This window comes from Anguilla anguilla, chromosome 8 (genome assembly GCF_013347855.1).
Source record: "Anguilla anguilla isolate fAngAng1 chromosome 8, fAngAng1.pri, whole genome shotgun sequence".
In the NCBI taxonomy this organism is placed as follows: domain Eukaryota; kingdom Metazoa; phylum Chordata; class Actinopteri; order Anguilliformes; family Anguillidae; genus Anguilla; species Anguilla anguilla.
In genome coordinates, this window is record NC_049208.1 from 301,678 (window position 1) to 314,535 (window position 12,858).

General features: G+C 45.7%; 1 protein-coding gene across 2 annotated transcripts in view; it reads right to left on the minus strand.

Annotated features, from left to right (window-relative positions):
* The window catches only part of nrp1a (neuropilin 1a), a 57,037-nt gene extending 50,542 nt beyond the window's left edge, over nt 1-6,495 (minus strand). For both annotated transcript variants that reach the window (XM_035428875.1, XM_035428873.1), the window contains exons 1-2: nt 5,803-6,495; nt 3,945-4,119 (exon numbers count right to left, since the gene is read on the minus strand). In XM_035428875.1, the coding sequence (XP_035284766.1) occupies nt 3,945-4,119; nt 5,803-5,863 (236 nt within the window). In that variant the 5' untranslated portion in view covers nt 5,864-6,495. The remainder of the gene's footprint in view (nt 1-3,944; nt 4,120-5,802) is intronic.
* Between the last annotated feature and the right edge of the window lie 6,363 nt (nt 6,496-12,858).

The following is a 12,858-nucleotide window of genomic DNA, read 5'->3' on the forward strand; positions in this document are numbered from 1 at the left end:
GGTTATAGAGTGACGTCAACCGTTCACACAAATGAAGGACGTGGTTTGACGAGCAACACAGTCAGTGAAACACGGCACGCCTGGACACCGATTGGCCCAAAGACCAAGCGGAACAACAACAAGGCCAGGTCAGATCTCAAAGATCCCTCTTACTGACACAGAGAGAGGAGAACAACAGGCACAAGTGCAATTAATCACAGTCACCCGGCAACTGCTGATTTAGGCCACAGGCAGGGGTGGAGACCAGGTCGCTGGTGAGGCTACACTCCAACAATCAAAACCTCAAGGCTAACCACGCTGCCCCCAATACACACATGCGTTTGTCCCGCACTGGATGAGTGTGGTTGCTCTGAGAATTAGCTCACTGCTGGTTCCTTTCTACAGAGCCTTGCAGGGCTTGTGCAGGAGTCCTGCAACATCCATCACATCTGAGAGCCCGTTTGAAGCCCTGCCACAAATCTAAACATTGCTGGCATTCCGAGACACGGAACACTCCGTCTCCTGCCGGCTACATCAATTAAAACCGGATTTTACACCTGGCCCTCCCCTGACTGATGCCGCCGGGTCCAGGGCCCAGCTGTAATTACGCCCAGCTTTACGCCCCCATTCTGATCAGGGTGTAAGAAAAAACAAAACAAAACAAAAAATACAGGAGAGCTGCACTAAAGGACTGACCTGACAAAACAAAAAACTCACTACAGAAATCATGGCCATGTGTTAATGTTGGAACACAATCACTGTCACTGTCCCGTTCAGTTACAACATTACAACAGAGAGACATAGAAATGTGAATATAACAGAGAGAGAGAGAGAGAGAGAGAGAAATGTAATAACAGCATTAAACCACTTGTAGAGGGAGAGATAGCGACTGACCCTGTTGCCCATGCCCAGAGACGGCCCTGCTCTGTCATATTAATAAGTCACAAGACTGCAAAAGGCTGGAATCCTTACCCTGAAACTGGTCTCGAGAACAAGAACAAAGCATGCTGAGAGAATGCTGGCTCTGGAATTGTGTTAAAGACGGTATTGTTGGAACTAGCTTGCAAGCTTTATGGAGAACTGCCATTCACAACAGGCACACACACACACACACACACACACGAAAACCCCAAAATCAATGCAGATGTTCGAATGATTGCCTTGTCCAAATGTAAGTCACGTTGCGTATGAATGATGTAACTCTGCGTTTAACGTTCCTTCAGGGCAGAGAAGCTGCAGACGAACAGAGGACCAGAGGGACCACAGGGACCAGGGCGGCATAAAGGCTTTATTCAGCTCATTTATACTTCACACAACTGGCACTATAGGAAGCTGCTTCTTTCACAATGAGACACACACACACACACACAGACACACACACACAGACACACACGCACACTTACAGGCATACACACACGCACACTCAGACACACACACAAACACACGCACACACTCACACATACACACTATCACACACAAACACTCTCACTCACACACACACACACACTCACAGAATGTGACTGTCTTCCCTCAGACCCTCCTTCCTAACTTGGTTAAGCTTCCTGGCGACTCTGGGTGACAGAGGACTGGGAGCAGGATATCCTGAATAGGACGGTTGGGAAAATAAGGAGCTCTGCATCCCGGATCTCCCAAAATGCACTTATTTACCTCCGTTGCCTCTTCCCAACTGTCCTTCTTAAAGGCAGATGTGCCCCCAGATCGAGCGGCGTATAGGACGCGCACAGGAATGCCGGGGGGGTGGGGGGGTTGATTTAGGGACGATGCTTGTTTTAGCTGTGAACGCTGATAACCGTTTGCTTGCTTTGTTAATTACGCTTGTGCTCAGGAGCATGTGCATTCTGTTTAACACTAATCAAATTACAGCAGAGCACTGAACCGGCCCCACAGCCTTCCGTTTGAACCTCACTCAGCCCCCGCTGCGGGGTTTGAACCTTACTCAGTCCCCGCTGGGGGGTTTGAACCTCACTCAGCCCCGCTGGGGGGTTTGAACCTCACTCAGCCCCCGCTGTGGGGTTTGAACCTCACTCAGTCCTCGCTGCGGGGTTTGAACCTCACTCAGCCCCGCTGGGGGGTTGAACCTCACTCAGCCCCCGCTGGGGGGTTTGAACCTCACTCAGCCCCCGCTGTGGGGTTTGAACCTCACTCAGTCCTCGCTGCGGGGTTTGAACCTCACTCAGCCCCGCTGGGGGGTTGAACCTCACTCAGCCCCCGCTGGGGGGTTTGAACCTCACTCAGCCCCGCTGCGGGGTTTGAACCTCACTCAGTCCCCGCTGCGGGGTTTGAACCTCCGCCCCTGCTGGAGCTGCGTTCAGCCTGAAGAGCTAAAGGGGCAAAGTTATAACACTGACAAAACATTCCAGTAACATTGTGAGAACCTTTCAGTCATCTGAGGTTTTGGAAGACCCCAGTTCTTTTCTGAATTGTGAAACTTTGAGAGTACATTGAGCTGGATGGGAGCTTCATGGACATGCAAGGTTTATCATGACACCAGAAGTTTGTAATGTCCAAACAAAAAGTGAATTTTTCTTTCACTTCCAGTGTTTTCATTGTTCAGATAAATATGATTCTGAGTGAAACAAGTTCCAGCGTTTTCTGTTGCTTCCTTTAATCGTTCAGAAACAACAGATTTCCCATCTCAGAAATCTGCGTGTGGGTGGAAAGAACAAGCAACAGAAAATCCCTCAGAGTAGCTGTGTGTTCACACGCAGGTTTACAGACATTAGTGTGCTTACACACATTAGTAATTAACTGCTACAAATGACCTCTGGGCACCATAAAAATTCTTGCAAACCACTGAAAGCCTTTTGGTGGTGGTGAGTTGATGCTTCCCACATATTTATTTACCTGTTTGTCAGTTTGCTACCATGTTGTAAAGCTGTGGCCAGCCACCCATGGTGCCTCATGTGTGTGACAGTTATTCGACTCTTAACTATAACAATGACAAAAATGTCAGGCATGACAGAGAAAAGTAGGAGAGGAAAGGACATCCCCGGCACCTGCTAAAGATTAATAATCTCAAAGATAATCTACTGAAAGGTTTAATAATCTCACAGATGATCTACTGAAAGGTTTAATAATCTCACAAATAATCTACTGAAAGGCTTAACTCTCCTGGAGCTTGTCAGCATTCTGGCAACAGTTGTTTTTTTTCAAAACACCGCAGACACAGGAAATGCATTCCTGCCTGATTCCATTAACAAAAAGAATAGTTTCCTTTTTGACCCCCCCCCCCCCCCCCATCCCCCATCCCCCCCCCCCCCCCCCCCCCCCCCCATCTGTCAGCGTCTGCGGCTCCTTTAGCGTTTATTGCTCCCCTGCTGATGAAACGCGATCCGATAGTAGTCCCGGACCCCCGTCTGCCAGACAGGAGCAGTCACCCAAGCCCTGATTTACACTCAGTTTACGGAGCATTTAAACGAGAGGGGAGCGGAATAAGGAGCAGAATAAGGACGGTAATTTATGGTATTTGCTGAAACATGCAGGCACGCTTTCATGAGGGTGTACACATTGCAGGCAGGAGCTACAGGAAGAAAGGTATTTACAATGGAGGCATGTGCACTCAAAATGTCTCCAGAACATACAGGTAAACTATGATTGTGTTTGTTTCCTTTTTTAAACCTCTACAGACAGAGAGGAGCAGGTCTCTCCAAATGAGCATCAGATCCTCCTGCGATACCACCCCAGAACCACACAAAACTCATTTCACATTCAATCGGACTTGATAATCCGCGAGATTAAAAGCAAAAACAAAATAATTGTTTATGCAGTTAGAGTATTTCATAACATTTTCCCAATGATGATAAAAATATAGGAATATCAAACACAGTTATCCTAATGTTCGTTAGCGGCTAGACCAAGCAAGAGAGCAGAGATATCCCCTAAACCAGCAGAGGGCGCAGTTCAACATAGAAATTCAGAAATCCTTTGGCGATCGAAGAACTTACTTGCAGTCTCTGTTCTCAAGATCAAAATGAGGGTTGAAGTTGATTAAAATTCTCTGGTTAGTTTCCGGAGCCTGTATGACCCAGACGCACTTCTGAGACGGGTAATATACCGTTGGATATCCAGGTGACGTGAGATAATTAGGATTTGAAATTAGGATGTTACCTCCACATTTTTCTGCAAAAGAGAACAATACAAAAACATTAAACACTTCTAAAATTGTGAGGTTGATCACATAATCTTGAAGTATAAATAGATTACAGTCACAACGCCAACTTAATTTCCACAAAAAAAATCATGTCAGAGCGTCTCACACATGGGCCAAACGGTAGGTAATAACACAATATTTACAACAGTGTTTTCTTTTTTACACTACTGTAGATTTTTCATGGATTTGGGGGGCACTCTGAAGTTGTTTTCATATTGATTTGACAGTCTGAAGTATTGAATCTGGGTAATATCTAAAATTTAGAAACAGAAGTTACACAACAAAATGACTGCCTTGTGGGCTGGGCCTGTCATTATGACCTTTCTAGTGTCCAATTAAATAGGCTTATTACTTCTGTTACAAACAAATGCAGTTCTCCGTTAGAAAGGACACCCTTCAGGTTGAGTCCAATGAAATCATCACTACCCCGCGTGCCTGGCGTGTGATACAGGGCTGCCTGCAGGTCAGCCGTCCTGTTGCTGCTGGCACGACAGGTAAGCGAGGTTAACCACATCCAAAAAGTCTTTATGAAAATATGCACTTTATTATTCTGACGTGCAACGTGAATTATTCACTATTAATTACTATCTAGACATATTTCCTGGCACTGTACAGACACTGTATTTAAACATGATATGTATAGGTATTCAAACTGACACAGCGCATAGATTCAGTGGGAATTTAGCATTCGCAAAAATTGGCGATGATCTACTGAGGCAAACGCGCCGTACTCAGTAACCTCTAATAGGCTACAACCTAACACTGTTATCTAGTTAACTTGATATTTTAAGCAAAATCACAAAAAAATAATCGTAACGTCACCTTAAATTATAAAGAATTCTTAAAATAACATCAATCATAGCAACGCTTTTTGAAACGCCACCAACAATTGATTGGGCGCTATTATTAAAGGAGTACGGCTTGATGACAATGTCAATTCCACAAACGCAGCCACAAAACCAGATAGAGTTAGGCTCAGGCTACAGGATTAACCTCTCAAAACAATCAATGCGAAAAGACAACTGGCCATCTGATCTTCTGCGGCTACTGAATAACTCAATGTTTGCTTATCGTATCGCTAGTTTGCACAACTTGTCAATACCTATGCCCCCAGTTCGAACATTAGAACTGGTACCAGGCTGCGGCGTTTACACAGTCCACACACAGCCTTATATCCACTGATGAAATCTTCAGTTGAAAATGACAGTAGCCTACGTGGAGCCGTCAATTAGACAAACTTCAAATAAAAAACTAAATCATTGCATTGTTATTGAAACATCTGGCGCACGCGGATATTCCTCATAAAGCTATAACGAATATCACAACCGTAAGTATTCAGCATAGGCTACAGTAGACATGTGGCAATGATTTACCTTAGACACAATCCAAATATATGCGGAGATTACTGTATTAAACATAAGGCACGGCATATTATCAGGTAGATGTATTAAAGCAACTAATCGAGCGTTCGGTTCGGCTGCCCAGAAGTTTCCAGACGCCGCACACAGCAGTTTTTAAAACGAGCCCATTTGAAGCCTGTTGTGGGGCAGAGAGCGACATTCCACGGAACGGCAAAAATCGCCTAAAACAGGCTTCGGGTCAGACAACACTTCTCGCATATTAGCCTACAATCGATCTCATTCGTGACTTACCACTGAGAGCTTGGGCAATGACGATTTCGGTTAAAATAAACAGCGCTAATCCGCAATGCATCCTTGAGTTGTAGGGGGGGAAATAAAACCAGAAACCAGAAAAAACACTCTCCTCGGAGAACTCGTCCGCTCAGGTGATACAAAGCAAATAACCCTCGAAATGTTTCAACCGCGAAAAATTTCGTGTAATGTGTTTCAAGTCTCACGCATCCTGTGTCATTTAGCAGCGATTTCCTACGTCCTTTCCCAGTCTTGTTCCCCTCGCAGTCGCTGGCTTTGCCATTTCCTCGTAAATCGGAGCCAACACAAGTTTAGAGAAAACAAAACAAAAAATAATAATGAGCAAAGTTCCCACAAAACGATGACCACGGCGACGTAATCCCCCTCTGGTGCCAAAAAAAGAACAGATCTGAAAACTGATTGATGTTATCAGGTTAACGCATTGCAATCACGCCGTCCTCCAGCTCCCCGTTCAGCCTTGCTTGTATGACAGCACACGAGTTGTGATACAAACATCTGTAGAATGGTGTTACCATTGGCTACTCCCCTAAATTACGACTGCCCTTCTCTCGTGAGGTGCACCGAATCACTCGCAGCTGCTAAGAGCGCCAGAGATCCCGCTGATTGGCTTGAACGCGATATGCAAAACTGCCCGAGCCTCATTAGCGCCCGATACAATCTCCTAGCTCGCAAACACTTTATTTAAGCGGCTGGAAACACAAGCGCATTCGCCCCTGAACGAAGGAGACCGCTGTCTGCGAATGCAACAAAGCAGACAAGCAATCCACTTTTCGCTTTACATCAAAAACCCCAGACAAAATGATAATTTTCATCTCGGTGCATGAATTCATTTTGTGGATCACAACTGAACCGTTTCCCCAAATATTTTAACTAAATATTCCACAATAGCAGTATTTTTTTTACAACATTAAAAAAATCTACATTCATCAAAAAATCTTTCTTAAAGCTCTCTCTCAATGTATTTCTGTTAATGATTAGTTACATTACATTGATCATAACGATGCGCTATATGACCTGAACGATTTGCACACGTAAAACAAACCACGGCATTCAGCCTGCTCGGATATGACTGGGTCACCGCACGGTCTCTGGCCAAGGTATGGCAGGGCGTCACAATGCACGTGCTGAATGCAATTCCCGCTATCAAGACTGCCTTTCGAGTGTATTTCCGTCAGTGGACAGCAGAACATTTAATAAATAAGCATAAATAAAATTAAACATATTTTCGTTTAAGTGTTGCTTGGCAGGTTCTGGCGCATGCACGATTCAATTATCTATTTAGGTGCCGTCGCTTTTAAAGGTTCACCGTAAAATTAACTTAGATTATATTGAAACCAGTGGGGAACACTAAAACTACTATTACGCACGCTTTAGGAAATATTTTACATACGTACATTCACGTTAATTAATTAATTAATTAAACTTCAAATATTTTCTCCAGATCCTCATCAGTGTCCACTGCTGCAGCAAAAACCAAGTATTCAAAGGGAACCGTCGCTGTTGCTGACTGGCACAGGCACACGCACTCAAACACACGTTCGCGCGCGTACGCTCGGTACAACAGCCACGCCCAGCCAATGGATGCAATCTTTCTGTAAACCTAGCGCTCCGCGCCGAACTTCTGCGCCAGACTTCAAAGCAGATGATCCTGCCGAGTCGTCACTGAATAATCTGATAAGAAAAAAAGCCTGCTATGAGATATCTGGCATCGGATTTCAAAGTGAAGGAAGATGATAGCTAACAATCAGCCACAAAGGTGCTTGGGAAAAGTTCCTTCCATATGTTCTCTTTGGCGAAAAAGGCTGTTTATCTCACAGTACAGAACATCAACTGCGCTCCAGTTCCTGAAACCATCAATTTGTCAACATATCGTCTCCCATTCGTAGATACACACCACAGTGAAGGTGTTCAGTAACAAAACACCGCTCGGTGAAAGCACAACGTGAAAAACCAAAGACATGTTTACAATAAGCCGTTTTACTGCTCTTAGCTTTGAAACCGACACCTTCAGTGTGTAATCCCATTTGTGCCCAGTTTAAGGGTGCGCCATTTTGTTAATGAAGATGTCAGGATCTATTAAATTGATCAAATTCCTGGTATTGCCAGGTGTTCATGCATGTTTGTTTTATGTTGTTACACAAAAATATCCTGTGTACTTAATAGTTGTTCAGGTTTCACCACAAAATAATTTCCTGCTGTAACTGATACTGTAGGGATACCACAGTAAAGGGACATTTATAACTGACAAACTTTTGCATGAATAAATTACCTCATTAATTCACATATAGCTATATTTGTTATATCAAATAATTTAAAGAGTAGCCTAAAACAATCTCAAACACGCCCACATGCAAGTACACACACATGCGCACACACACACACACACACACACACACACGCACAGTTTTATGATATTATTCAGGGACTGGTAAATCCTATTTTTGATACTTTGTTTAATTATGTTCTGTCGACACTATTGACTGCGGACACTGAATGCCAAGCGGGGTACATTAAGCTTAAGCTCTGTTTCATACCAAACACTGCACTGATTTTAAACTGAGTTCTTGCGCTCGTGGAGAAATGCTACAGGTGTGGGAGCTTTTCATTAGCATGGCCTTTTAGCTCTCAGTTAACAAGCTGATAGAACAAAGGGAGCCATTCATTTTCAGAGGGTGAGTGCATCCCTATCTAAAAGCAACAGAAGAAAGACGTACAATGTGAGCGGCATTTAAAGATTTTTTCCCGTCATACGACAGCTTTAATAAATTCCTGAAGAATAATTAGTTCATCACAAAGACAGACACCCCCAACCTCCGGAGAAATGTCTGCCTGATTTCATTAATTTTCTCTTGTTTCTTCTCATCTTACTCAGACAAAAAAGCAGATGTTCCTTCACACAATAAGCCCTAAGATGAACAAAGAGGAAAAATAAAATAATATCCCAGCAAAGCTGTCTAAATGGTAATTCTGAGTCAAAGGGAATGAGAGCAAGTATGTTTCCATCTTGAGGTCTGTCGTGGTTTCTAATTAAAACCATGAAATTCTCCCAGTTCTACATCCAGAGTTTGAATGGCCAGAGCCATGCTATGCTAATGGCCATGCATGAAATTATTTTTGAATTTAATATCTTTAAAAAAATTATCATTCTTACCAAATTTGTTTCATCAGCTATTATGAAGGTCAAACATTAAAAAATGACTTTTGGTACAATTTTTGATTTTTGGGTTATCAGCATATTTTTTAATTTTTATTTCACTTTTATTTCACCAGGCAAGTCAGCTGGACCTGCGTCAGTGATATCCTGCTGCTTTATGGGATACCAAACACTACAGAGGGGGGTGGCTGAGAGACAGAGGGAGAAGGAGGGCAGAGGGAGGAGAGAAGGAGAAAGAGAAGACAAGGGCAGGGAGAGAGCGAAAGAGAGTGAAAGACAGGGAAATAAGGAGAGAGAGCTGGGAGAGAGGGAAATAAGGAGAGAGAGCTGGGAGAGAGGGAAAGAAGGAGAGAGAGCAGAGAGAGAGCGAGAGTGAAAGACGGAAAGAAGGAGAGAGAGCAGAGAGAGAGCAAAAGAAGGAGAGAGAGCAGAGAGAGAGCAAAAGAAGGAGAAAGAGCGGAGAGAGAGAAAGAAGGAGATAAAGAGCAGCAGAATGACAATACAGCAGAATCTCGGAGTGCAAATGAAACACGCACATTCCCCTGGGGCAGAAATAGCTGTATAACATATTATACACACATTTAACATAATTATGCTGTGAATTACATAATTAACCACCAGTACCAGCAGTCCTCTAAGCCTGGAGGAGCTGGGCTCCCTCGATGGCAAATTACTGCAGACTGCCAACACACCTGCTTTCAACAGGTAACCTGAACACACCTGCTTTCAAACGAGCAACCTAAATATACCAGCTTTCAAATGGGCAACCTGAACACACCAGCTTTCAAACAAGCAACCTGAATACACCAGCTTTCAAATGGGCAACCTGAACACACCAGCTTTCAAACAAGCAACCTGAATACACCAGCTTTCAAATGGGCAACCTGAACACACCAGCTTTCAAATGAGCAACCTGAACACACCAGCTTTCAAACGAGCAACCTGAATATACCAGCTTTCAAATGGGCAACCTGAACACACCAGCTTTCAAACGAGCAACCTGAACACACACCTGCATTCAAACGGGCGACCTGAAGGAACTTCACAAAAGAAAATTCTGTCTTTTTTTACACAAACAATTTAAACTCAGTGGATTCTGCCAGACCCCTCGTTCTACTGGTCATTTTGAAACATGCATCCATGGCTGTAGAAAGTACAGGAGACATATTCAGAGCTGTAGCTAATGTGTGCGGATTTCCCCTGATGGAGAGCTGGCTGATGTTTTCGTAAGGGCTGACAAATTTCATTTCCAGCCCAGAACAGAACAAACGCTCAGACTTCAAGGTTTGTTTAGACAGAGATAGAGATTGAACAGGTGAGTTTTCAACCTGTGGCTGAATCAGCACGGCCAGGCTGCAGTGCTTACAGACACCGGACACTTACCTGCTTAATCAATGTCTCTGGTGGCGAGAAAAAGTGAGACAAAAAATGACAATTGGATGCATCAGCTGTGTTTGACCCTGGGATTCAGCCAATCAGGTATGGGGAGGGGCCCTGTTTGAACCAATCATGTATGTGGGAACCTGCCTGGGGTTGGAACCCATGGCTGAATGTGACCCTTCAGGGTTCACAGTAGGTGGGGGAGAGAGGTGCCTCAGTGTCATTGGAGTGTGTGTTTGGGATACCTGCACAATGGCCCCCACCTGTCCAGGATTAGGCCCAGTCACACCCCCCCCCCCCTCAGGTCTTTATATGTGAGTAAGGACCGCAGGTGGGTTTGGGGGGAGTGTCCAGTCTAACGCGAGGGGGATGGGGGGGGGGTCAGAAGGGGGGGTTGAATTTCGAGGCAGAGACACCGCAGTATTTTGTACACAAAGGCCACACTAATAGACCTGACCAGCAAAATACTGCACAGCCTTTTCACCAGATGAGCTGATCCCATGGGCTGCCGTCTGCCAAACCGCCATTTATTCGGCCACTAGATTCTTCATTTTCTCTACTGTCATTGAGCCGAACTGTGACCTATGACCTCTGGCTGGCTGGGGAGGGGGCTCTCGGCAGCCCTTCTAGAGAGTTCTTTATCTCACTCCTGTTTTCATTTTTTCTTCTCTCACATGCTGTTTTTGTGGGGAGGGGGTGGGGGGTCATTGTCAGGATTTCCTGTTATCCTGCTCACCTGTTTTCCTGCTGTCTTTGTGATACTGTCTGTAAAAAGCTTGGTGTGCGTAAAGTCTAATTCTGTTTACTGTTCACCCGATACCTGGCTCAAATAGCTATACTCACCATCGCAGGTTGGCTCAAGGACTGGATCACATGAAGCGTTTCCGTCACTCTCATCTGAACACTCTTCAGCTGTGAGAGCGTTCTGACTCACACACTCTGACTCTCACACACTCACACACACACACACACACACTCTGACTCTCACACACTCACACACACACATACACACTCACACACTGACTCTCACACACTTACACGCACACACACAGACACACACACACACACACACACATACACACTCTCTCTCACACACATACATGCTAAATCAGATGACTAATTTTTTCTGGACAGGAGGTGCTGATGACTGTTTTTTTTGTGAAATCTTTTTCAGGCAAGGTTTCCAGCAAGGCAAATCAGAGCAGCCCTTGCTCTGTTGTGTTTGAGTCAAAGTTCTGTTGCGCTGGCTGGCGCACTGCTCTGTTTGAGTCTAACGCAGATCTGATGTGCGTACACGCTGGTGACTCACGTGGCACGCGTGTGAGTCACGGTGGCACTGCGGTAAGATGACACACAGGGCTCGTGGTGCCCTGCCGTTAAAATGAGTCACATGACACAGAGTGGGGCTTCCCACATTCCTCAAACTGCCACCCCCACTTCCATCAACACAAGTAGGGCTGTGACTGCCCCTTTAATCCAGCTCCCGCTACAGGCTGTAGGGCTGACTACCCCTTTAATCCAGCTCCCCCTACAGGCTGTAGGGCTGACTGTCCCTTTAATCCAGCACCCCCTACAGGCTGTAGGGCTGACTACCCCTTTAATCCAGCACCCTCTACAGGCTGTAGAGCTGACTACCCCTTTAATCCAGCTCCCCCTACAGGCTGTAGGGCTGACCACCCCTTTAATCCAGCTCCCCCTACAGGCTGTAGGGCTGACTGTCCCTTTAATCCAGCACCCTCTACAGGCTGTAGGGCTGACTGTCCCTTTAATCCAGCACCCTCTACAGGCTGTAGAGCTGACTGCCCCTTTAATCCAGCTCCCCCTACAGGCTGTACAGCTGACTACCCCTTTAATCCAGCTCCCCCTACAGGCTGTAGGGCTGACTGTCCCTTTAATCCAGCACCCCCTACAGGCTGTAGAGCTGACTACCCCTTTAATCCAGCTCCCCCTACAGGCTGTACAGCTGACTACCCCTTTAATCCAGCTCCCCCTACAGGCTGTAGGGCTGACTGTCCCTTTAATCCAGCACCCCCTACAGGCTGTAGAGCTGACTACCCCTTTAATCCAGCTCCCCCTACAGGCTGTAGGGCTGACTACCCCTTTAATCCAGCGCCCTCTACAGGCTGTAGAGCTGACTACCCCTTTAATCCAGCTCCCCCTACAGGCTGTAGGGCTGACTACCCCTTTAATCCAATGCCCTCTACAGGCTGTAGGGCTGACTACCCCTTTAATCCAGCGCCCTCTACAGGCTGACTGACCCCTTTAATCCAGCGCCCTCTACAGGCTGTAGGGCTGACTACCCCTTTAATCCAGCTCCCCCTACAGGCTGTAGAACTGACTACCCCTTTAATCCAGCGCCCCCTACAGGCCGTAGGGCTGACTACCCCTTTAATCCAGCACCCTCTACAGGCTGTAGGGCTGACTACCCCTTTAATCCAGCGCCCCCTCCGGGCTGTAGGGCTGACTACCCCTATAATCCAGCGCCCTCTACAGGCTGTAGA